Consider the following 26299-nt stretch of genomic DNA (forward strand, 5'->3'; position numbering starts at 1 on the left):
CTGTGACTGTTCACTGTTCACCCCCACTGTGACTGTTCTTATTCCAAGGGAGCTGGTCTCTGGAGAGTAGAATTGCACATTCCATGGCTAAGGGGGGCGGGGAGGGTTCCAACTGGCGGTCGCTTCTGTTGTCTTTCCCCAGTCAGCTTCTTTCCTCTGCAGCCTTTCCCCTCCCATCTGGAGCTTTCAGACTTGCTAATCAAGTGGAGAAAAGTAGAGTTGGGGGAAAGTGTACTGCCCGCATACATACCTGAGTGCCAAGTGCCCTTAAGGGACTTCCAAGGCATGTGAGAAGCAGACATGGTTCCTCATTGCTTTCATCTGCAGAGCCTTGCTTGGTGGACTTGCATCCAAATATTTGTGATTCAGAGGTGAAAGGTGCTTTGAAGGGCATCAGAGAGTTGCTGGGATCCCGACAGCCATTTGTTTCCCCAGGGAAAAAAAGGAAAGGTCCCCTGTGCAAGCACCAGTCGTTTCTCACTCTGGGGTGACATTGCTTTCACAAAGTTTTCACAGCAGACTTTTTACGGGGTGGTTTGCCATTGCCTTTCCCAGTCTTTTACACTCCCCCCCCCCCCAGCAAGCTGGGGACTCATTTTACCGACCTCAGAAGGATGGAAGGCTGAGTCAACCTTGGGCCAGCTACCTGAATCCAGCTTCCGCCGGAATCAAACTCAGGTCGTGAGCAGAGAGCTCAGACCACAGTACTGCAGTACTGCTGCTTTACTACTCTGCACCATGGGGCCGCTGTTTCCCCAGGAAAGGCAGCTATAAAATGCACAAGAGGCCAGAGAGAGCAGAGACGTATTCCTGCAGAGAGACAACCATTCGCCTACCTGGCAGGGAGGACAAGATGGATGGCTGTCGTAAAACACGATCTGCGTGTGGAGATGCCTGGGGAAATCATGTGCTCCCTCCCTTCCCACAGATGCTGACCTGGGAGGGTTAAAGGCTGAAAAATCTGTTAATTTTTGTTCGAATGCTGGAGGCCAGATTCCCCTGCACGGAGCTGATGGGGGTCAGGATCTGGGGGAGGGATATAGGAGGAAAACTTCTGTATTGTTAACTTTAGCTTAGTGTTACGTTCTTCTTTTCATTAGCTCTGTAACCCAGTAGGCATGATAGTATTTGTCCTGTCTTGTGCTGTAGCACAATCAGTAGCAATAAGGTCTTTTCCTGTTTAAGAGAGCAGACTGTGAGACCAGACTCCTTCTTGTGAGCCTTAGATCACTTGCTCATGCTAAACATGCTTAAACACACATGCACAGGGAAAGGGGTGACGTAGCTGGGAAACTCTGCCCTTTGTACTTGCTCAGAAGTAGCCTTTACTAATGTCAATGGTAGTGTCAAGTCAATGGTAATGGGGGAGGCTGGATTTGTAACTTGGGGTGGTGATGTGAAGAAGAGGCGCACGCGTCACATGCACACAAACATGCAACATGCATTAGAGTCCAGTGGCACCTTTAAGACCAGGATGTGAGCTTTCATGTGCACGCAGACTTCCTCAGACAGCGCCAGCTCTCCTTTGCTTCCAAGGGCTGGCAGGATTGGGCTATGCCTGCTGCTTCCCTCCCCTCCTTCCCTGCCTCTTGCTCTGCATATCCACCATGTTGGGTGCTGCACGGGTAGATCTGTTCCAGTATGGTCAAGAGACGTGTACGCTGAACACATTGGGGTGAACATGGACTATACTGAAATAACCTGACCATAAGGAAGGAACCTGTTCTGCCGTCTTTAAGACTTCAGCTAAAAGAGCTGCTGGCTTAGATTCTGTAGTGGTCTGGGCACACAAATTTTATATTCTACAAAAATGGCTGCATTGGATATAATGACAGAGTGGCAAAGCTCCTTTGTAAGCTTCCAAGAAATAACCAGACAGAGTGAAAAGAGACAGTTTATTGAGGGCAAGAAGACAACTATCTGGGATGAGGAATTACTACACAACCCAAAATGAGCAATGGCCTGTTGCTCAAAGACCCAGGGGAGTCAGCCCAGTAGTCAGTCCAGAGGGCTGCTGGGTGAACTGTCAGCTTTCCTTGGCTGCACAATGACCCTTTTCGGCTGCATGGCCCTGGGACAGGTCTAGTGTGGATGTGAGGCACTCACTAACCACCCTTTGCTTGACATTTTGATGCACAAGACATTTTGCACAGCACAGAGAGCTCTTTTGCCTGACAACAGCCAGAGGCCCCTTGTGGCTCTTTAAAGGCTTTTGAGGAGCTGGAGCCTGAAGGGCTGAATCTTGTTGCTGCAGGTGCAGCAGCCAAAAGCAGGTGGCCAAGAAGCCTTGAGGAAACAGCTGCAGCCAGCGGGCTTGGGGGAGAGGATGGGGCGAGGCAGCTGCACAACCCCACACCTTCCTCTGGCAGTGTCAGATTCAGCAACAAGGGGAACTGCAGTGCTCCCCACCGCCACGAATGATCTTTAAGCACAGCCACTCTCCAAAGATACCAGCCCCACTTTCATTGCCTTTTGCAGTTTTTTATTTCCTGCCAGCTCCACAGCATTATCCAACCACCCCAAATATTACTCCACATGTGCAAGCGCACAGATACACAATCAGTGCCAACCTCTGCCATTTGCAAACCCAGCATGCTTTTCTGAATGCCGATTCCCTTCCCTGACCCTCTGCCTTACCCCCTCCCCCCCAGCTCAGTGGGTCTTCTCTGCCCCCAGCCCTTGACTTCCTGCATGCATTGCACCCCTTACATAAGCTCTGGGCTAATTTTCTCTCTTGCGCCAGCGTACCAGTGTATGGTGCCCAGCCTGGCCTGTTGCTCTGTTCACAGGCTCACATAAGTGGGCATATTTGGTGACTTGGCCAGCGGCTTTCCACAGGCATGTGTGCCCATGGGCTGCCTGCAAGTGGGAAACTACTTGGCTGGGCTTGGGAAGATGGGGCCAAAGAGATTCTGCCTGCTGCACATGAACAACCAGGCAGCCAGGCAGGAACCCAACACGCTCTGGCCAGAGGCGGCGGTAGTGGCTGGTGACGTGTCCCAGCTTGGTGCTTTGGCCAAGGGGAGTGGCTGCACAGAGCTCAGGGCCAGATCAGCTCTCCTCACCATTTATGGTTGCCAACTTCAGCTTGGCCAATTCCTGGAGATCTGGGGGAAGACCCTGAGGAAGGGAGGAACCTTGGCAGGTGGTATAATGCCCTAATCGAGGCCCTTCCAGTCCGCACTCAGACTACTTCGTGGGCCAGACAGGAGCCCTGGATGGTCAGGTTCCAGCTTCCAGGCCATATGTTTGCCATGTCTGCTTTAGAGCACTTCTGGGATCCAAATCTCTAGAATTCAGAGCAATCCTTAAAGAGCAGTTTTTAAAGCATACAACTGTTCTGAGAGTGGGTGCTATTTTAGGAGTAAGCAACATCAATAAGAAGGACTTTGCAGTTGTGAAAACAACTGCATAGATGCAAATTAAGCACAATCACTGCCATTTCAGTAGGAACCCAGCCCCTCCCCCATAATTCCAGCTCTGTGGGCTGTTGATGTGGACCTTTGCAAGGCCCTTTCTTTTCTTTCTGAGAGCTCATAGCTCCAGCAGCCGACTGCAGACCACTCTGGGCACCCTGGGACTGCTCAGGAATCGAGTCTGCACAGCCACGTCATCAAGCTTTGCTGGACAGAAGCAGAGCCCTGACACCTAGGGTTGCCAGCCTCCAGGTGAGGCCTGGAGATCTGGAGTTAGAACTGATGCCCCTGGAGAAAGTGGCTTATTTGGAGGGTGGGTGCCATGGGCATATGCCCTGCAGAAGTCCCTGCCTTCCCAAACCTCACCCCCCAGGCTCCACTCCCAAATCTTCGTCCAGAGCTGGCAACCCAATGTGACATCAGAACTTCCTTTGAAAAAGAGGATATCAGGCCATGTGGCTACACCGGCGGGAGGACGTGGCAGCAGGTAGCAGGTATCAGTATAAGTGAGTGTGCCAAGGATAGCCGGCTGTGTGCAAGTTGTATGACGGGAAAGGCAACCCAGCCTTCCGTTCCCAGACAAGGTCAGAGTTGCTCTTAAGCAACCACTTGAGCTCATTCACACTGACTGATGTGGGCCCATCAAACCAGCATTGATCAGAAAGAGCATTTATCTGTTGTCTTTTATTTATTGATGATTTTTCAAGATATACCATGTGTTACCTGCTGAAGGAAAAACTGCAAACTAAGCAGAAGCTGAGAGCCTGCATTGCCATAGCTTCTAACAAGACAGGTCCAGGTGGGCAGCCGGGTTGGTCTGAGTCCAGTGGCAGCAGCACCTCTAAGACCAGCAAAAGCTTATTCAAGGGATGAGCTTCCATGTCCAGGCACACAAAGGACAAGAAAGCTTTTGTTGGTCTTAAAGGTGCCGCCACTGGACTCAAACTTTGCTCCACTGGTTTCTAAGAAGTTCATCAGGAAACCCCAAGTCATCCAGTCTGACTGTGATGGTGAGTGCACATCTAGATTGGTGTTGGCATTCTTAAGGGAATATAGAATCCAACACAGACTTAGAATAGAATCCAGCACATGCCAGGACAGAATAGGGGTGCTGAGCACAAGAAGCACTCTATAATGGACCTGGCCAGATGCATGCTCATTGACTCAGGCCTTCCCTGCAGAAGCTGCAATGGCCACAGTTTACCTGCAGAACAGATTGCCAACCAAAGCCACAGAGGAAACTCCTTATCAGTTATGGCATAACAAGGCCAAACGTAGAACACATGGTTAGAGTATTTGGATCCAAGGCCTACCAAAATAAAAGAGATCCAAACTAGAATCCAGAGCTGGAAAGGCATCTTTATAGGCTATAGATATCTTTTATTGATAATTTTTCAAGATGTGATATAGAATTCTAGACTCAAACACTAACAAATTACTACAAGCAGATTGGTGCAGTTCAATGAGCGACCAAGGAACAACCAGACTACTGCAATAGATGACTGTCCACAGGGAGATGGTGACAACAACCAGCTGCTGGTGTGAAGCCCACAGCCAATGGATGCAATCCCTACACAGATACAACCTGATGCTCAACCAGAAGAGGAGGTGAAGGTGGAAGTTCCTGAACCAGCAGGTGAGCCAGAGAAGCCAAAGACCACTGTGGAGGGAAGGGAGGCAAGATCCTGGACCCCAGATGTGGGCCAACAAGAGAGTTCCAGCTGAGAAACTAACCTACCTCTACCAAGTGAACCAGCATCATGGGCTGAATTACAGTGTATGCCTGAACCAGAAGCAAACAAGTGGAGGAAAGCAGCACAAGACGAAATGTACACACTGCCCCTGAACAGGGTAGCCCAGGCAAGCCTGATCTCATCAGACTTGAAAGCTAAGCAGGGTCAACTCTGGCAAGTACTTGGATGAAAGACCTCCTTGAAATACCAGAAGTCGGAAAGCTGGGGCAGGCCTTATTTAGCCACCTCTCTGAATATACTTCAAGCCTGCAGTAGGGATCAGTCACCAGAGATCACCATGACTTCCAGGTGCACACACACTCGCACAGATACACTCATGCACATATTAAATGCAAACAAGTACACACATGTATTACTACTTCCAGAAACATGCCATCAGAACACTTGCCTTTTTACATGGCGAAACAATTATACATGAAACAGCTACCAGGCTTTACAGATAAAAAGGATAAACATAGAAAGTCTGTAAACCTCAAAATGGGCTTAATGGGTTTAAACAAGCTGTAAAAGCAGGGCCAGACAAGCTGACCAAGATGCTACTCAGTCAGGGTTTCAGACAAGGCAAAGCTGACCCCTGCCCTCGAAGTAGACACAGAGGTGGAAGATGGACATTCATTCTGACCTCTACTGACAATCTGATTATTTGTCAAGAAAATGAAAATGACTGCTGAGATTACATTCCAATGAGGCAATGCAAACTTTTACTTGGGGATTCAGATTGAACAGGAACCAGGTGGAAGTTGTCTCTTAGTCAAAAGCAGAAGATCATGGAACTCTTGCAAAGCCTGGCCCAGGAAGGTGTTAATCCACTGCCCACACCAATGGAGCCAGGCTTCTACAAGGAAAAGGCACCTGCCAACAAGAACTTCAGAGCTTCTGTACTTAGCAATGCCAACAAGACCTGACCTGGCAACAGCTGCAAGTATATGATACAGAAGGGTTAGCACACCCACCACAAATGATTGGACTGCGGTGGAAAGGGTGATGAGGAGGTACTTCAAGGGCACTGCACACTTTAAACTGAGATTGCCAGCAGCTCATAATCCCATAAGGAAGGCTGAGCACAGAAGAACAGATGCTTTTGAGATGTGGTGCTGGAGAAGAGAGTCCCTTGGACTGCAAGAAGATCCAATCAGTCAGTTCTACGGGAAATCAACCCTGTGTCAGCTGATGTAACATTCTGGAAATGAAATGCTTAGCTGAACTGTAGCCATTTTGAAATGCTGTCACTAACCATGAGAAAGGCCTTGCATATCAAAGTAGAAAGTTGTAGATTGTGGCTAGGCCTTGGTGTGAACCTTTCTTCCCCTTGATACTAACAAAGGCTGAAATTCCCCTTTGAAGATAAAGCGCCTCCAGGGACAGCCGCTTGGCCATCCCCGGAAGACTAACCATAACAATAAGATAAGAGAAGGAGACCGTGTGAATCTTTGCACCTCAACTCAACAATGTTTAGAATTGTGGCTTTGTGTAGTTCCCTTTGATGCACCCCCTTATAGCCTGCTCCTTACTGCTACAATGTATCAGTCTCAATTTTCTTTCATTCTGATGCTTATGGATTATCAAATGAAGCCTAACTTTGTGACAATTCAAGGCCTGGTCAATTTGAGATCCCATCGTCTGACACCCTGACTGTTCCCTGGAAGGTCAGATGCTGAAGCTGAAGCTCAAATACTTTGGCCACCAAATGAGAAGGGAGCACTCCCTGGAGAAGACCCTGATGCTGGGAAAGACAGAAGGAAAAAGAAGAAGAGGATGGCAAAAGAGGAGATGGCTGGACAGTGTTACTGATGTAGCAAACATGAATTTGAGCAGACTTCGGAGGATGGTGGAAAACAGCAGGGCCTGGCGTGACTTTGTCCATGGGGTCGCAAAGAGTCAGACTTGACTGTGCGACTGAACAACAACAATAATCCCACACTGTTGGGATATGCTGATGCAGGCTGGGCTGGAGATAGAGCAGACCTCAGATCCACTAGCAGTTATCTATTTTTCTCTGGGGGTGGAGCTACAAATTGGGCAAGTTGTAAACAAGAACTGTTGCCCACTCATCAACTGAAGTAGAATTTGTGTCTGCTTCTGAAGCATGCAGAGAATGAGAGAGCAGCTTATGATGTTACTGGAAGATTTTGGTATCAACTGCTAGGCTAGACTAGAGGATAACCAAAGTTCTGTAGCCATCTCTCTTTCAGAAAGGATCCAGTGCCCTTATGCCAGGGGGTTTTTTTGTTGAAAAAGCCCAGCAGGAACTCATTTGCATATTAGTCCACACCTCCTGACACCAAGCCAGCGTTCCTGTGCGTTCCTGCTTTAAAAAAAGCCCTGCCTCATACTCTCCCACACAGGATGCTGGACAGGGAAAGTCCTCTTGAGATCAGGTTCCTTTCTCTTCCCGAATGTGAACTGGGAGCCTGCCTTGGAGCATTGATTCTCCTCTGGCCACTGTCTCTCCTCTGTCTTGTGTTCTTGTGGGCTAGCAGAGAGGCGTGGCCGGGGCTGTTTAAACAGACTGCAAATTGCCCTGGGAAGTGCCATAACTTCTGCTGATCATTTTGATACTAAGCAATTGCCTTGTTCTCTTGGAGCTGTGGCAGATAAGGCATTAATAAGTATGGGACCTGACGTTTTGCTGATTTGTTTTTCCTGCCTTGAGTCAGCACCATCAAGTTGAGTGTCAAAGGTTCGCTATAAAGAGCTGAAGCCAGCAGTTGAGGCTCCCAGAACCAGCTGCCTGTGCTGACCACAAGTGCTCCTCCCAGAGGCACCATGGTAAAGCTGACACTGCCCAACCCTGGCCTGGAGCTGAGGATACCTTCCCATGAGGAACTGGAAACCATTGAGGCAAGAGAGGCAGAGACAAGACCCAAATGGGACAACAAAGCACAGTACATGCTCACCTGCATCGGGTTCTGCGTCGGCCTGGGCAACGTGTGGCGATTCCCTTACCTCTGCCAGAGCCACGGAGGAGGTACGTCTCTGACTGCTCAGATGGGAACAACAACCTGGAAAGCAGAGTGTAGCAAGACCCTTGGGGATGTGACGCTTAATTTTCCAGGAGACTGATAGACTGTGAGGTTTGCTGTCACCAATATATTTATGTTATGGCTTTGCAACTATCATCCTATGAAGTTCAATGGGATTTATTCCCAAGTAAGTTTGCATAGGCTTGAGACTTGTAGTTCTCCTTTTGGATATTTTCATAAATCTGTCAAGTATGGCAAGCCAAAAGTGTTCTGCATCCCATGTATATATTATGCCTAACAGTTAAAGGTAACAGCGTCCAGTGGCACCTTTAGGAGCAGCAAAGTTTAATTCTGGGTATAAGCTTTCATCTACTTGCACACTTCTTTAGATACATTGGGATAGACTTTGCCAACCATACACACTGGTAGAAATAGGGTGTGGGAGGGGGGGGGGGGGTAGTTGCCAGAAAGGGCTAATTGGAGTCAAGATGCATAAGTAATTGAGCAAGAAGTATAGCTAAGATTGGATTAAAGCAGTTGGTGAAGCCTAAGGTTGCCAGGTCCCTTCACCAGCCCAAAATCCTGACACAATGGCATCACTTTTGCACACAACATCTGTGTTTAGGGGAGGGGTTTCCCCCACCAGCCAGCTGGCCCACAGCAGGGAGAAGCCCCCAAAACTGGGGGATCTCCAGCTGGGACCTGGGGATTGACAATCCTATTAAAACCTGTTAATAGCCGCTAATTAGCATACAAAGTTAACAAACAGATGTGAGAACTGAGTAACTTAGCATGTGTAGCAAGATAAGAAGCTGATATCTCTGTTAAGTCCTGGGGGTTCCATTGTCCATTGTTGTGATAACTTGTAATTCAGCAGTCTCCCATTCTTAATTGAAAATAGTTGAGAGAACAGTGTTGTTGTTTTTAATAGGATTAATTAAGAAATTACATACTCTGGTACATCATTCTTCCTATACAGATCCCGTTTAATATGAACTGCAAAATATGGCTCACATATTATAACCAGATTGATTTAAAAAATCAGATTGTTTTAAAATACAAAGCCCAATGAAAAGATCTTTCTAACATCAAGAATTTGTGATATGTTATACATACTTTGCACTGTATTATAATTTGGGCCATTATTTCCAGATAGGAGATTACTTAATATGGGTAATCTTTACTTTCCATAATATATAAATGCAGACCTACTTTCGCTGTAAAAATATATGTATTTGTAGTTAAAGGGATGGGTTGAGCATCTGCCTGACATGCAGAAGGGCCCAAATTCCACTCTGGCTACTCCATATTACAGGACTAAGCTGTAGGTGATATGACAGAACTCTGCTGGAGACCCTGGAAAGCCACTGCCGCTCCGAGTAGGCAACAGATAGACCAGTGGGCTGATTCAGGATAATGCAGCTTCATATGTATTTCATATGAATGCATTTTTTAAAATCCATGCCATATGTTTTATGGTCTATGTATGCATCATTGCTAAGCTTCTAACTATTTTCTAGGTATCTTCCCTAAGCAGCCCATTTAACTGCTCAACTCCTCTTACTGTAAAAAACCAACAAGCTAATATCTAGCTGCTCTCTCTCCACCTGTAATTTTAATCAATTACTGTGAGTCCTATCCTCCCTGCCCTCCTCTAAATGACATCTTTTCAAATCCCTAAAGAGAGGAGTCATGTCCCTCCTCAACCTCCTCTTCTCCAGACTGAACATCCCAAGTCCCTCAGCCTCTCCTCTTTGCAGGTCTTCTTGGTTTCCAGGCCCCCGATCATCCTCGTCCCTCTCCTCTGCACCTGCTCCATTCTGTGCACTTCCTCCTTAAAGTGAGGCCTCCTGAACGGCAAACAAGACTCCAGGTGCAGCCTGACCAGTGCAGTGTACAGCAGGACTATGACATCTCGTGATTTGGATGTTGATACACCCCAAGACTATATTAGCCTTTTTTTGCCGCTGCATCACACTGACACACTTTCCTCCCCAGTGGGAACCCAAAGTGCCTTTTCCTGCATTTTACTCTCCCCTCCCCCCCCCCCCCCGAATAATCTTTTGAGGTAGGTTCGGCTGTGACTGGCCCAGCGTCACCCAGTGAGCTTCCATGGCAGAGCTGGCATTCAGACCCGGGTCTCCCTGATCTGAGTCTGATTCTATGTCTGCCTCCCTTGGACACACTCCCAAACGGCTCCTGGGTGCTGCATGGGCCTAGTAGCAAAGGACCGGAGGTGCCTGGTGGCCTGCCCTAACCAGGATTTGTAACAACGCTGGCTTTAACTAACAACAACAGCAAAAATCCAATAAGAAAAAGATTGCCTTGGAAAAGGTTCTCAAGAATTTTACTTTGGCTAATACCTTGTAGGCTTGCTAGGCTGCGGATGGAAACCCCCAGGAGGCATTGACCACCAAGTGTTCACTGGTGGCACCCTGAAGTCACCGCCATCAAAACCTGGAAGAGACTTCATTAGACACTCTAGGGTTCACAGTTTTACCATAGAGTTTTTGTGCACCCTAGAGTGTTTTTGTTAATCCTAGTATGTCCATTACTTCACTTCAGATTTTTAGCAAGAGGCACCAGTAAAAACCCATTTCCCCCCTTGGCACTGGAGGCAAATGAGTTGGATACCAGGAGGCCGACCGCTTGTAATGGTTTCTCAAACAACACATGAGACACTGGTCTTATTTCCAGGGCTAGAACTGGAGGCTCACTTGTGACTCTGTCTGGATGAAAATGTTTCATTCCATCTGTGTGGGGCTTCCCTCTTGCAAAGGCCATCAGCTGATGTCCCCTCTACAGCCCGTGAAGCAGCACTTGGTTGGATGCGTGACCTTTCTCCACTCGCTGTCCCGGGAGTGTCAATGCAGGAGGGGGACATGGGAGGGGGGCATTGGTAAAAGAGACTGCCCCCCCTCCTTTGGCAGAAAGGTCTTCCACGAGTCAAAAGCATCAGTAGGATCTAAAACACGTGGAAGCATCCAGCATGGTGGCTTCGTTTTTCAAGGCACTTGCTGTGCTCTCCAGCAGATGCTGGTGAGCAGACACAGTTTAGAAACTGCAATAATAAAATCCCTGTAATGGCAAACCCTTTGCACAGCTAGTTTCTGACCACAGCTGGTGATCTTGCCATGGAGATAAGCAAAGAATTCCACAGTAATTCATGTTCCCTTTGGATGTTTGGTAAAGCATTGCATTCTACATTGCTTATAAGAACACACAAACTGCATTGCTAGATCAAAACAAGGGCCAGTTCATGCAACGTGCAGAGTCAAGTGGTAAACGTGTTCCTGAATGTGGGTGATTCCAATGGTCTTTGTGAAGGTCTTCCCAGCATCGCAGCTCCCTGCACATCGGAAAAACTAGCCCATCATGGGAAAAGGCTTAAGCCTAAATTTCTCTGCTATTTTTCAGTGTTGTAAAGAAACTCTTTCTATGTAGCAGCCTTCTCAAACATGTGATTTCCCCCCTTACAGCCTGAAGTGGTCTCTTGATTCTGCTGACTGTATGAAGCACCCCCTGGATCCGTCTAGAAGTGGAGGATGGGCAAGGAAGGCATAGAAACATTCAGCACTTCCCTGTCGCTTGTCTCTAAACAACCATCCCTTTTTGAGCCTGGTGAAATCAAGGGGGTCTTGTATGGTGTTTAGACTATTTTATTCCATATTAATGATCACAATTAAAGGGCCACTGGAACGGTCCAGGAAGAGGGCAGCCAGGCTTGGGATTTGTTTCCAAAGTTTGGTGGGGACCCACAGTTTGGTGCTCTGTGACCTTGGAGCCTGGCCTTTGCTGTGGAGTTCAGAAGGCACGGCTTCATCTCCCCCCTCCCCCCCAGCAAGGGAATCTGTGGCCTCCTTGGGCTCATAAGACTTGTGAGATAGCAACCTTTCAAAAAATGGGGGACGAGATTAGTCTGACTTTGCAGGTGCCGTGGGCTGGGTTCTATTGAAAAGATCCACACATACTGCACGCAGAGGAGGGTCTCCCTCACAGCAGAAGCCTCTCATTTTGATTCTTGGGGGTCTTCTGCCCCCCAGGGGCAGTATTTGGGGGAGCATTTTGGGCCACAGCCTGAGTGGTGGTGAGGAGGGGAATTCTACTTCTGTGTGTGGCGTTTAGATGGAATCCAACCCAGTGTGCAGTTTTGGAAATCCCAACTGTTTTTCTATGTCAGATGTAGCTTTATCATCTTGGGTCCAGTATCCTTAAAAGCACTACTATGGCCTCGATCATAAAAAAAGCTTCCTGCAAATATGCACCATTGCATTTGCTTGATCAGAGTCCATATTCCACTAAATCTGTTGGTCAGTATATTTTCCAGTTCTCCACCTTCCCCAAAGGCTGATCCACTCTTTCTAAGACATCAGCTTAACGTCATGCAGACAACACAGCATTCTTTAAGAACATAAGAGAAGCCATGTTGGATCAGGCCAATGGCCCATCCAGTCCAACACTCTGCGTCACATAAGAACATAAGAGAAGCCATGTTGGATCAGACCAATGGCCCATCCAGTCCAACACTCTGCGTCACACAGTGGCCAAAAAACCCAGGTGCCATCAGGGGGTCCATCAGTGGGGTCAGGACACTAGAAGCCCTCCCACTCTGCCCCCCCCCCAAGCACCAAGAATACAGAGCATGACTGCACCAGACAGAGAGTTCCAACAATACGCTGTAGCTAATAGCTACTGATGGACCTCTGCTCCAGATGTTGATCCAATCCCCTCTTGAAGTTGGCTATGCTTGTAGCTGCCACCACCTCCTGTGGCAGTGAAGTCCACATGTTAATCATCCTTTGGTTGAAAAAGTACTTCATTTTATAAGTTCTAATCCAACTGCTCAGCAATTTAATTGAATGTCCATGAGTTCTCATATTGTGAGAAAGGGAGAAAAGTACTTCTTTCTCTACCTTCTCTATCCCATGCATAATCTTGTAAACCTCTATCATGTCACCCCGCAATTGACATTTCTCCAAGCTAAAGAGCCCCGAGTGTTTTAACCTTCCTTCATAGGGAAAGTGTTTCAACCCTCTAATCATTCTAGTTGCCCTTTTCTTCACTTTTTCCAATGCTATAATATCTTTTTTGGGGTGCAGTGACCAGAATTGTACACAGTATTCCAGTGAGGCCACACCATCGATTTATACAGGGGCATTATGATACTGGCTGATTTGTTTTCAACTCCCTTCCTAAGAATTCCCAGCATGCCAGTGGCCTTTTTTATTGCAATTGCACACTGTCTCAACATTTTCAGTGGCTTATTTACCATGACCCCAAGATCAGTCTCTGCCAGTCTCTGCCAGTTTGCACCCCATCAAGTTGTATTTATAGTTAGGATTTTTGGCCCCAATGTGCACTTGGCCACATTAAACCTCATCTGCCACATTGACGCCCACTCACCCAGACTTGACAGATCCCTTTGGAGTGCCTCACAATCCTCTCTGGTTCTCACCACCCTGAACAATTTAGTGTCATCTGCAAACTTAGCCACTTCACAGCTTATTCCCAACTCCAAATCATTAATGAATAAGTTAAAAAGCGTTGGACCCAGTACTGAGCCCTGCAGCACTCCACTGCGAAGACTGCCCATTTATACTCACTCTCTGCTTACTATTAATTCGCCAGTTTTTGATCCACAAGAGGACCTGTCCTTTTACTCCATGACTTTCGAGCTTACTAAGGAGCCTTTGATGAGGAACTTTATCAAAAGCTTTCTGGAAGTCAAGGTGAACAACATCTACTGGGTCCCCTTTGTCCACATGATGGTTTCTTTGCCACTGATGGTTTCCCCCCTTCATTTTTAAAGAAGTAAAAGGTTAGTGGTTTCTATCTGTGCAGCATTTCAGATGTGGTCATCTTAGGAAGGGGTGTGATTGAAATTTACTTACAAGTTGATTTCTAAGCTTAAAATATTAATTGTTACAATGCTGGCAAGCTTAATGGAATTAAATAATAGATTACTACTAAAATATACTTGCATTGGACAGGAAGTCACACTGAGATTTATTCCAGTGTGTTAAAGAGCATTGCTCTCTCTGAAATGGCTGGTTCTGCTCTCTCTTAAATAAATCGGTAATACTCCACTTCTTCAAACATATGACACAGCTTACAAAGAATAAAACCACAATGCTTCATTTAAAAACAAAATTGCACCATAGTACCACCATTACCCCAGTCTCAAACATGGCAATGCCCCAAACACACAACATCACACCCACACACCCCGCCTCCAAATCTCAGAGCGCACACTGAAGGTAATGTTTATTTTGCACGCTCTTTTCAGTGATGGCCCAAGGCAACTCACAAGGGTTAAAGCCTGACATACAAATATAGTTTAAAGAAATGGTTAAAAGCAGAAACCAAGCATAGTAAAAAAAAAAAAAGGTTTAAAACTCCAGGCAAGTAACAGTAAAATTCCCTCAGAAACTGCCAGGAGCTGGAATGTTTCTATTGCCAGGTGAAGCTGGAAGGGTCTGGAGAAGGGAGTCCCACAGTTCAGTGGCCAAGAATCCCCTCCCATGTGCCCCTGCCCATTGCAGCCCTCAGAGTCTGTTCCCACACCAAGGCCTCTGTTGTGGGGCTGGAAGGCAGCGACGCATGCTCCCCCTGCGCCCCCCTTGGGATGGACCGTCAGGCTGTCCTCGCTTGTTGTGGGACCTGGAGATCTCTTCAGATATTTATTGAATTGGACCTGGCAACCTTAGCAGACAGGCACACGGCTGACTTTCAGTCAGAGGCTTCTTCTGCAATGGCCTCTGCTGCTGCCCAAGAGACCTTTTGGAACCTCCGCCCAGCCCGTTGGATCTCCAGCATTCTGCCACCAGCCCTGCTGGGCAAAGGTCCCACCCCCCGGCCCTGCACACTTCCTAAAAACACTTGGGGTGGTGGTGCCATGGCTCCTGTGATAAACTCTGGCTTCACATTCAGTTGCTGACTGGAATGCCTCGTTTTTATCCCATCAATGCAGGGTTTGCTCATTATTTTGGCCCTCTCTGATGGATGGAAGGGCGGGGCTTGCAGGTAGCCAAAAGTAGTCCATCTTTTGCTAGGGGGATGGAACAAACCCTCCTTCTCTGCACAGTTTTCCAGAGGAGCCTCTACAATTTTTCTAGGAGGGACATGAGACATTTTGAAGGAAGTAGAAAAGCAAGGAAATATGACTCCCTTTCCTTATGGGCTTAGGAAACTATGGAATCCTTTCTGGCCCCTTTTCCTCAAAATTTTCTACTTCCCTGAGATGATGTGTAAAGGTGAGTGGGGTCCCCAAACTAGTTGAGCCTGCAGGCACCACTGTGGTTTTGAGAGCAGGCAGTGGGCAGCACCACAAATTGACTGCCAGGGGGAGGGTGGACCCAACCACGGAATTGCTTCCATGAGCATTCACAGGTCCTGGGATGTCCCAAGCCACATGACAGCCACACGTGGAAGCGACTGTGTCCTAGTGAGGACTCGCTACAGATATAAAGGTGCTGCTTCCTGTGTTCTTCTGAAACAGCTCCTGTGCCCATGAGGTGGAGGAGAGTCAAGATTAGCCCTTCAGTTTGGGGAAGAAGAATGTGGGCACCAGAAACACATTGGAGCACACAGTGTTCCCTGTTGGCAAAGTGTTGAGGATCATCACTGGGTTATCCTGAGGGCACCCAAGTTTCATTAGCCAGATGTGCAGTGGCGAATTGAGAACAGGGTAAAAGAGCAGGGGTGTGTGGGGATTATACCCAAAGGGTTGTAATAGTTTGTGCATCTTTCTTCCTAATAAAGTAATTTTAAAAATAGACCCCTCAGAACAGAATTCACTAGAACTGCTTTCAGGTCTTCTTTTCTGCTTTGCTTTCCACTACCACTGCCTCACCCCACTGTTCTGTTCAGTAAAATATATTAATTTTGGATTTGCACTCCACCACAGGGGCTTTTATGATACCTTTCCTCATTTTGCTGGTCCTGGAAGGCATTCCGTTGCTTCACCTTGAGTTTGCCATTGGCCAGAGGCTCCGGAGATGCAGCGTGGGAGTCTGGAGTTCTGTCCATCCTTCGCTGAAGGGAGTAGGTAAGCTGGAAGACCCAACAGTCACTCAACAGCTGTTATTCCACCCAGGAGCATGTCTGTGTGATGGGTTTATAAACAGAAGAGCAATGGTAGGATCCTAAACCGAGTCACACCTTCTATGAAGGGAGCTACTCCACTTAGAGTTGCCTTGTGGGTGAAGGAAAGTCTTCTCCATAAACCACACACTCCCCCAACCAGTACTACCAGGGGTAAAATGAATGCCTGAAGGGTTGGTTCCATCAACATTTGATGCACGAGTGTTTGAATGGACATCCAAATGAATGCTGTGGTACACTGAGACCGATTTCGTTCTAGACTTGTTCTGGGTGGAGAGCCCTTTTGCTCACAGGGCTTCTCTCCATTTTTGCACAAGCTGCCAGAGAGCTGCGAGTTAGTGTGCTGCTTTCTCGCAGCAAGCAAGATCCTCTTACAAGTGGTTTCTGCTTGCTGTGGAAAAGCGGTTGTTCTAATAAAATCACCTATAAGGCGGCCAGATTTTGTGCCTTGATATGCTCAACAAGGAAACAGCTGGTTACGTCTTCTTACTAATTATGTCTGCACTGTTGAAATCAGCCTGCTATATGACTCCAAAATTTTATTGTATGTAGATGTGCTGTGACTCTCTTTGTGTGTCAAACTTGGCCGATAAAAGTGATTGATTTAATTTAAATACAGGTTCAGGCTGCATGTGGCAGCAAGAAGGTGCCTAGAGTAAAAATAAAAAATAAAATGAACCAACTTGAATATTAGAAATGACTAGGCCAGATCTTTCCCGCTGACTTGCTGGTTTCCATGTGAACGTAAATCAAGAAGGGTCGCCATGTTAGTGTGTCTGTAACAGGAGCAAGAATCCAATATCTAAAGAAGTGAGCGGTGATTCCTGAAAGCTCCTGCCCTGCCACAAATGTGGTCAGTCTGGCTGAATTCAGATGGCCAATTTGAGCCGCCTTAGGGATGGCCCCCGGGCGGATTTGCAAAGCCAGGCCAGACATGCACAGCTGCAGCCCCTCCTGCTCCCGCCCTCCCCCCGTCCTCCCACATCTCTGCCACTTGGGAAGTGGTAGCAAACTCTTCTGCCCCACTCCATCCGTCTTTCCGGGCATCTGATCATGGGAGCATGCAAGCCAGGTGGATTGGTAGCATGAATCCACCAATCCATTCTAGGTGCTCACTGGTATTCCTTTTTCTAAAAAACCAAACTTCTCAGAGCTCATGAGCACTAAAAATGCAAGGGGAAAAAAAGAAACCCAAACTGTGCTAAGGGGATGGTGCGCAACAACCATCTTACCATGCCAAAGCACCCCCTGCTCAAGATACAGGCACCTCGTGCAGGAGTGTCTGGATGGGGTTAGCCCGCTCCATCTTGGGGTGGCCCAGTTTGGGATGCCTCCAGAGCTGCCTGTCTGTATCCAGTCTTTAAGGTGCTATTGGACTCTTGGTCTTTTCCACTGATATGGACATAGATTGGCCATGGTGGATTAAATCAATGGTCTGTCTAGTCCAGTATCCTATTTCCAACAGTGGCTAGTCAGATGTCACAGAGAAGCACAGAAGCAGGACCCACAAAGGGAAAAATGCCCCCTCCCTTTTACTCTTCCACAAGCATCTGACAATCAGGCACCTTCTGCCACCTCCAAGCCCAAAGGCCCCAATCCGCTATTGTGGTCAGAAGTCAGTGCTAGGTCCATCCCCCATCAGTCTGTCTCACCTGTTTGGAAGCCATCTAAGCCAGTGATCCTCTCCAAATGTCATTGCAAGTGAGGTGGAACTTCCTTTAGTCTGTGTTGAATTTACTCCCAGTCAGTTTCATACTAAGAGCCCCGTGGCGCAGAGTGGTAAAGCTGCAGTACTGCAGTCAGAGCCCTCTGCTCATGACCTGAGTTCGATTCCAGCGGAAGCTGGCTCAGGTAGCCAGCTCCAGGTTGACTCAGCCTTCCATCCTTCCGAGGTCGGTAAAATGAGTACCCAGCTTGCTGGGGGGAAAGTGTAGACAACTGGGGAAGGCAATGGCAAACCACCCCGTAAAAAAGGTCTGCCATGAAAATGTTGTGAAAGCAGCATCACCCCAGAGTCGAAAACGACTGGTGCTTGCACAGGGGACCTTTCCTTTCCAGTTTCATAGGCTGATGCTCATTGTGGGGAAGGGAGAAAAGTGTGTATGTTTCTATGTACAAAGGAGTCATTTCATTCAGGAACACCTTCAAACATGGTTCTGCTGCATAACTGAAGACCAAATATGACCCCCCCAGATTAACCACCAGCAGGCTGTAGGGGGTTGGTGTTTGTAGGTTTGCTAGTTTTCAATGAGAAGTTACCGGACTGGCCTGAAGTCTATTCCCTACTCTTCCTACAGGCATCACGGCACTGATGGTCTCTTTCCTTGTCGGTTTGTACTACAACACTATCATTGCCTGGGTGATGTGGTATTTCTTCAACTCCTTCCAAGAGCCCCTGCCCTGGAGCAGCTGCCCCCTGCTTCCCAACAAGACAGGTATGCAGCAGGCAGCAGAAGGCAGCTCTTCTTTCACCAAAGAACAAATCAGCAAACAAGAAATGAGAATTTCTTAAAGGCGATTTTAAATGGTGTGCTCATGGGGCAGGACCATTATCACGTTTTCTCTGCTATACAGTTCCTTTTTTTTAAATTTTGGAGCCTAGTGAAGAATGACTATTTCAAATCTAAATGCTTGCCTTTGGTTGTGTATTGTGGTTGTGTATTGTATCTCTGTGTGAGTGTAAAGTGCCATCTGCTTACAACCACCTTACAGCCACCCCTCAAGGGGTTTTCACCCCTCAGAGGTGGTTTCCTCTTGCCTGCCTCTGCATAGCAACCTTTGACCTCTTCAGTGGTCTCCCTTGCAAGTACTAACTAGCCCTAGACAACTGGATTTTTAAATATCCTTGTCCAGCATTAGCCTTAAACTGGCAATCAAAACAGACTTTGATAAGTACACTCTGTTGTTGTGTTAGTCCAAGATAATAAGGGTTGCTTCCATATGGCAATGTGTTGAATTATTCCAGTTAATCTTTCTTCTGCTAAAGTATTGCTATAATATAATTGAAGCTACATAATTCTGCAGAGAACAAGCTCTACTTTCCAAACGGAAAAGTGTATTCAGATACTTCTTGTTCTTTCTTTCTCTTAATTGCGTATAATAAGTGAACTGGCATGTGTGCCCACTTTATTTATTGCCATTATGAGTCATGTGAATTTCCTTGTCAAAGTTCTTGCAAGACTCAATAAAATTCCCCAGCAGAATTCTGCCCTTAGGCTATGTCCTTGTAACATCTGATGATGAGTCAAAAGGTTTTTTAGTTCATGTAACCCCCACTTTATAGCACTGATTCCCAGACTTTGTACTTGGCAAGAGAGGTCTGTGGGCACCTCAAGAGGTGCTACATTGGTGAAGGGATGTGCCCACTCTCTTCCCCTCAGAAGGCAGTGACGTCATCATGAAAGAGGAAGGAAGTTCTTCCGCACAAGCTCTGTGGAGAACAGCTGGAGGGAGTGCAACATATCCGAGGGGCTTGTTCAGAGCAGTCTCCTCCTGCACCAACCACATGAGGGCTTCTTTGGTTTTAGGTTACGAAGAAGAATGTGCCAAGAGCTCTCCAGTCGATTATTTTTGGTACCGGAAGACATTAAACATCACCACTTCCATTGATGAGTCTGGAACCGTCCAGTGGTGGCTTCTGCTGTGCTTACTGTGTGCCTGGGCAGTGCTCTATGTTTGCACAATCAGAGGCATTGAAACAACAGGAAAGGTACCCAAAGGGCTGCTTCTCACGCTGTCTTCCCAGACTTGTGCAACGTGCTCGGTGCTGGTGGCGCTTGGCTCTGCTTGCTCACAGCTGTCAGGCAATAGAAAATCACTACGTTTCAAAATATCATACAAACAGTTCTCAAATTTCAATCATACATACATTCCATAGCAAAATGCAAAAACGTATATATAACAGTCATTAACAATATTCAGCAGGTTTAGTAATATGCCATTGTCCCCCCAATAATTTTAGTTCAGCCAGTTTGGTGTAGTGGTGAAGTGTGCAGACTCTTATCTGGGAGAACTGTGTTTGATTCCCCACTCCTCCACTTGCACCTGCTAGCATGGCCTTGGCAGAGGTTGTCCTTGAAAGGGCAGCTACTGGGAGAGCCCTCTCAGCCCCACCCACCTCACAGGCTGTCTGTTGTGGGGGAGGAAGGGAAAGGAGATTGTGAGCCCCTCTGAGACTCTTCGGAGTGGAGGGCAGGATATAAATCCAATATCTTCTTCTTCATAATAGAAGTCAGAAGTTAGCTATTGGGAGGACAATGGCATATTACTAAACCGGCTGAATATTGTTAATGACTGTTATATATACATTTTTGCATTTTGCTATGGAATGTATATATGATTGAAATCTGAGAACTGTTTGTATGATATTTTGAAACTTAATAGTTTTTCTGTTGCCTGGTTCAAATGCTGAGAGCTCTTTGGTGTGCTGCTCACAGCTGCCAGCAGTCCTCCATAGCAACAACTGGGACTGCCAAGTCTGCCTTGGGATTTGGGGGAGGAACGTGGGGATGGTGGAGTTTGGGGCGGGGAGGACTTAGTGGGATGTCATGCCCTAGAGCCCCCCCCCCTCCAAAGCAGCCCTTTTCTCCAGGAGGACTGATCTTGGTCATCTGGAGATCAGCGTAATAGTAGGAGATCTCCAGGGGCCACCTGGAAGTTGGCAACCCTACAGCCACTTCACTGATTGTGAACAGAATCCTGATTTTTCAACAATTGGTTCTGCAGTTTGTTGATCTATTCATGGGTGTTCAGAAGGTTCTTTTACTGTGTTCCTTACTAACCATGCAGCACTGGGCAATTGGCTTTTCAAACATGCACATTCTCACACAGCCCAGTTGTGTTCTTCTGTCCCCCCCCACAATCGTTGCTACATAACTGCTCTGCTCAGCAGGTGATTGTTTAAATAGACAATTAGATCACACACAAATCATATGACTCAGTCAGAATAAATGCTATGTGTCAATAAAATCCTACCTGTCAGAACTTGTCTGAGTAGTCCTTGGTGATTCTAATGGCCACCAAATGGTTTGAATCATCAGTGTCTTTGTGTGTGGACAGTTCTGGGAAAACCCACTGCAAAGTGGGCCTGTGTTCCAGCGCAAAGTAGTTCCCTTGCAGCTGCTCGCCATGAAACAAACAGGTCAAAGGATGAGCTCACCTTGAGTCACCACCGTCAAATACAAGAAGTTCAACAGTTGAATGTGTTTGCGGTGGAATTGGCAGCATCCCTCAAGCCAATGTTGTCAGCTCCCCAAGAGAGGTGACAGGGGGGGGGGGGTGGAACTACATCATTTGGAGCTGGTGTTGGACCAGACAGTACAGAAGAGTAGGCAATGTGAGGAGAATTACCTGGTTTAACAGACATGTGTGAAAATTACTGCAGATATGTGAATAATCCAAAGCTCTGTGCAAAAACTAGTGGATGTTTGAAGAGGCAGTCCTCTGGAGAGTTTTGCCAATCTAATTCCACTGGTTTCAGTTGGGCTTAGACTAGTCCCTGGTGTGAGGATTGCACTGCACAGAGAACTGGACAGATGCCAGAGAGGTGGGCCTCTGTCCCTTGAAGAGCTGACGATCTAACAGTGCAGTCCTAACCAGAATTGCATCCCTTCTGAGCCTATGGACTTCAGTGGATGTAGAAGGGCATAACTCTGTTTAGGATGGCCTGTCAATGTCTGTGGAGGGGAGAAAAGGAAAGGAGAAGTGAGAACAAAAAGAGATGACTTTGCTGGCTGCAGATGCTCAATTGTCGGCATTCTTTCTCCAGGCAGTGTATATAACATCCACCCTTCCTTATGTCGTGCTCACCATTTTCCTGATCCGTGGCTTGACGCTGAAAGGATCAGTCAGTGGAATAGTGTATCTGTTTACACCCAATGTAAGTGTCAGTTGGATTCTTTTGTCTTTCAGTGCAACAGCTAACAGAAATGTTCCTTCATCAAATACAACAGAGGGAGCTTTGACTCTCAAATGACTCCCCCCCCCCCCGCACATCTTGTTGGTCTTTAAGATGTCCCTGGTCTCGAGTCTAGCAGTTTTGCTGCAGGCCGGCACCATTGACCCTCTGGGACTATAACCAGCTATGTGGTATTCATAGCCAGAAGAAATATTCCAGCAGTATTTCATACTGTTTCTCTCCTGTGTATCCATAAGCCTGAGAGGTCTTAGGGGCTGAAGGAGTGCCTTTGTTGCCTGGGGAGTGGCAGATGCCTCCCCTCCCCCATGCAGAAGGCTTGAGGCACATGGTCTCCACTCCCCACCCTTTCAGCAGTCAGTGGGCCCAGTGGGGCCCAGCAAGCCCTCAGCCTCTGCTTGGGCTCTTTGGTTGCAGCAGTTTTCACAAGAGGCTTCAGCAGAGCTGCCCAGTTCAGCTGCAGATCACCTCATGCTTTGCCTGCAGGAGGGCTGCTGGCTGCTGACAGAAGGGCTGCTGGCTGAATACATCGCAGGGGACAGATGGAACCATGAGGCTGTTCAAAGGGCTTGTGCCTCGTAGCCCCTTGCCTTGGTTGCCTGCCCAGGCTGTGCCTGCTGCCCCACAGAGTCTCAGCATCAGGCTTTCCTGGCTGTTCTTTGGCTAGATAAAGACCAGATGGGACACACAGAGCCAGGGTGAAGTCATCCCATATCCCTTTGTGGCGGGAAGTGCTGTCATGTCCCAGCTGACTTATGGCTGCCCCTCATGGGCTTGTCAAAGCAAGAGACAGACAGAGGTTGTTGGCCATTGCCTGCCTCTGGGTAGGTTTCTTTGGGGGTCTCCCCTCCAAGTACTAACCAGTGCTGAACCTGCTTCTGAGATCTGACGAGAGCACCGTTCCCCATAAGTGTCAATAATGCCTGGAGGTGACGCTGTTGGACTACCAAGTTTGCAGCATGCTTTGCCAAGGCTTTTGATTTATTCATTGCCAACCCTGCCCAACAAGCAGATTTGGCAGAGATCAACAAAGTTCCCAAATCAAACTGGAAAGCAGGAAGCAAGTCTTACCCTGCTACTTTTGTCTCTGCCCTTCTTCCCAAAGACTGCATAGAAACCTTATTCTGCTCTTCCGATCTGTTATAGCAGCACAGCAGTAGGCAGGGACACTGGTGCAGTCTCCTCAGGAATTGTGTCCCTTTTCTTGGTGGTTGTTTCTGAACAGCAGCAAACAGAACACTTTCTGATGCACCACTGATTTAAGCAGCCCCCCTGTTTCAATTGCTTAAGCAAACTGTTTGATTGCTAAGAGTTACAGCTTCTGCTATCATTTGTTTTTGCTAACCTGTGAAGTTACTTAAATTAACAATTCCCCCTCCCCTATTATTCAGGTTACTGAATTGGCTAACCCGGTTACATGGCTAGATGCTGGTGCTCAGGTCTTCTATTCGTTCTCCCTTGCCTTTGGGGGCCTCATCTCATTCTCGAGTTATAATTCAGTTCAGTAAGTTTCTATAACGAACTCAGTTTTAATCGTCGTTTTACAATTTGTAATCATAAATGATTTGCTAAACCAAATGACATCTCCATTTAGAGTGTCGTGACCTTTCTTCCCCAAAAGACCCCAGTGGGGGCATCGTGGCCTCACAGGATTTCATTCCAGCGTCAGCTTTTGTGGACTAAAGGCTGAAGCATCAGCAGCAGCATCATTATCATTAGCACCACATTGTTTTAATATGTTTTAATTGTTATACTGTTTAAGGTTTTAATTGTTAATGCTCAATATTTGTAAATGTTCTTATTGTTGTAAGATGCCCTGAGCCTGCTTCGGTGGGGAGGGTGGGATAGAAATCCAATAAAATAAATAAATAAGCAGTGGGCCTCTTCCAGGGGGCACAAGAGCTGCTGTGAAAGATTGACATGGCTGCTCCCCTGTGGAGTGGTTGTCTTGAGCAAGAGGACAAGTGAAGAGCAAAAGAAAGTAGCTAAAAATGGAGCCCTCTGGACTACCCCATAAAGCCATGAAGGAAAGATGAGAGTTTCCCCCCATCTTGGTTTTTACCCCCCGCAAGACACAGGACTCCATCTACCCAGGATTTTTCAGAACCAGCCTTGATGTACCACTGGGCTCACATTCTCATGCAAATTTTGACTGGGAATAAATTTTTAAGATATGAATGTTGAGATCTTTGGAATTCACCTGTTTTGACCTTCTGGTTTGCAGCAATAATTGTGAGAAGGATGCTGTGATTATCTCACTGATCAATGGCTTCACCTCCATCTATTCTGCCACAGTCATATACTCGATCATCGGATTCAGAGCAACACAGAGATACGATGATTGTGTTAGCCAGTAAGTAGTTTTCCTCACTGAATATATTTCTGATAGTTGTTATTTTTTCATCATGAATGTAATTTCCCTTCCCCTCAATTGCACAAATAAGGACTCATGGAATCCGCTCTCTGCTTTTAACACAGCCTGAGCTGACACTGGGAACCATCTCATTTTGGTCTGGGGATACTGGGAGAGCCTTGTGGCCAGCAGGAAGGGCTGCATCAGTGCTGAGTTCTTGTGGCCCTTCCTTACACACCCAGGATATTGCTGATGGCCACTTTGGGGTCACGAAGCAGTTTTACCCCAGTCAGTTTTGCCAGGGATTTGGGAGAGGTTTTTTTACCTCCAATGGGGGGGGGGGGGCATTTGCAAATTTCCTGCATTATGCAGAGGTTTGGACCTTGGAGTTCCTTCCAACTCTGTGATTCTTGGCATTACAGATGAGGGAATGAAGAAGGCAGAGGCTTCAGGCACTTAGGACAAACTCTCCTAAAATTATTAGACTGTAGCTGGATAACAGTTCCTGAATGCAGTTTCTGCCTTGTGGTTCCCATTGACCCAGTTCCATGCCTGGTGAGAGAGAGGCTTGGAAGGCACAGACAGCAACTGTATTCAGAGGGCCTCCGTAGCTCCCCAATTTGGAGCAAATCTATCCCCTTTTGTGTTAGCTCTATGGAGTAAGTTTTGACCCTCCTCTTTTCTTTAAGGTAGCCATTTTGACTGATTTTGGATGTTCCAGTCAGTCTCACTGCCATCTTTTGCCAGCTGATTTTTGTGATGGCTAAATCTGTGCTCCATGCTCTGATCCACTCCTCAGATTTGGACCAAGGAACATCCTAGTTAGACAATTTAATAACAGAGAAGACTCATTGTGTGTTTCGTGATTGCCCCAGCTACCCCCAGATGATGACAGAAGCCAACCAGATATGGGTTCAACTAGGTTGTCTTTCCTTCTTAACAAATGGCTGATCTATGTAGCTGCTTCTTCAGACAGGTTGGCCATTTGGAGGGTGCGGAACATAGATGCCTATTGTGCAGGTCTCCCCTAGTTCCAGGCTTGGCCTTCTTCATCCTAGGCTGCTGAGAGGTGCCAGGCAGTCTCTCTCTCTCTCTCCTGACATGCTGCAAGGCCCTGACCACATGGGATTAGTTTTGCTCTGCACCAAGGGCTCTCCTTCCCAGCTACCCAGCCACAAGGCATGGGGTGGCCAATTGTGGACAACACCCCCCCCCCCCCGCCCGGTGATCAACCCCATCTATCTTGATCAACCCACCTTACTCCTGCAAACTGGTTGTGACCCAATCAGCTTATAACCGGCCTGTTTAATTCAAAAGAGCCCCGTGGCACAGGGTGGTAAAGCTGCAGTACTGCAGTCCTAAGCTCTGTTCAATACCTGAGTTTGATCCCCAGTGGAAGCTGGGTTTTCAGGTAGCCGGCTCGAGGTTTCCATCCTTCCGATGTCGGTAAAATGAGTCCAGCTTGCTGGGGGGGGGGGGAGTGGAGATGACTGGAGAAGGCAAGGATAAACCACCCCGTAAAAAGTCTGCCGTAAAAATGTTGTGATGTGACGTCACTCCAGAGTCTGAAAGGACTGGTGCTTGCACAGGGGACCTTTCCTTTTTCCTTAATTCAAAGACGCCTCACAGAGACAGCAGGGTCAGAACTTGTAGGGCTGCCAACCTTTAGGTGGTTGCTGGAGATCTCCTGGGATTAGAACTGAGGTTAATTCCCCTGCAGAAAATGGCCACTTTGGAAGGCCCCCCCCTCCCCAAACCCTGTCCTCCTCAGGCTCCACCCCCAAACCTCCAAGTGT

At 47.4% G+C, this 26299-nt stretch overlaps 2 protein-coding genes across 2 annotated transcripts in view; both read left to right on the forward strand.

Moving 5' to 3' along the window:
- The window catches only part of LOC132582788 (uncharacterized), a 43930-nt gene extending 41509 nt beyond the window's left edge, over positions 1-2421 (forward strand). The window contains exon 11 of the mRNA XM_060254505.1: positions 2209-2421. Coding sequence (XP_060110488.1) covers positions 2209-2421 — 213 coding nt within the window. The remainder of the gene's footprint in view (positions 1-2208) is intronic.
- A 5515-nt stretch (positions 2422-7936) lies between these two features.
- LOC132582696 (sodium-dependent neutral amino acid transporter B(0)AT1-like) overlaps positions 7937-26299 on the forward strand; it is a 31657-nt gene continuing 13294 nt past the window's right edge. The window contains exons 1-7 of the mRNA XM_060254377.1: positions 7937-8138; positions 16040-16180; positions 18534-18671; positions 19764-19945; positions 22004-22114; positions 23542-23654; positions 24375-24503. Coding sequence (XP_060110360.1) covers positions 7937-8138; positions 16040-16180; positions 18534-18671; positions 19764-19945; positions 22004-22114; positions 23542-23654; positions 24375-24503 — 1016 coding nt within the window. The remainder of the gene's footprint in view (positions 8139-16039; positions 16181-18533; positions 18672-19763; positions 19946-22003; positions 22115-23541; positions 23655-24374; positions 24504-26299) is intronic.

Source organism: Heteronotia binoei, chromosome 14, assembly GCF_032191835.1.
Source record: "Heteronotia binoei isolate CCM8104 ecotype False Entrance Well chromosome 14, APGP_CSIRO_Hbin_v1, whole genome shotgun sequence".
Lineage (NCBI taxonomy): Eukaryota > Metazoa > Chordata > Lepidosauria > Squamata > Gekkonidae > Heteronotia > Heteronotia binoei.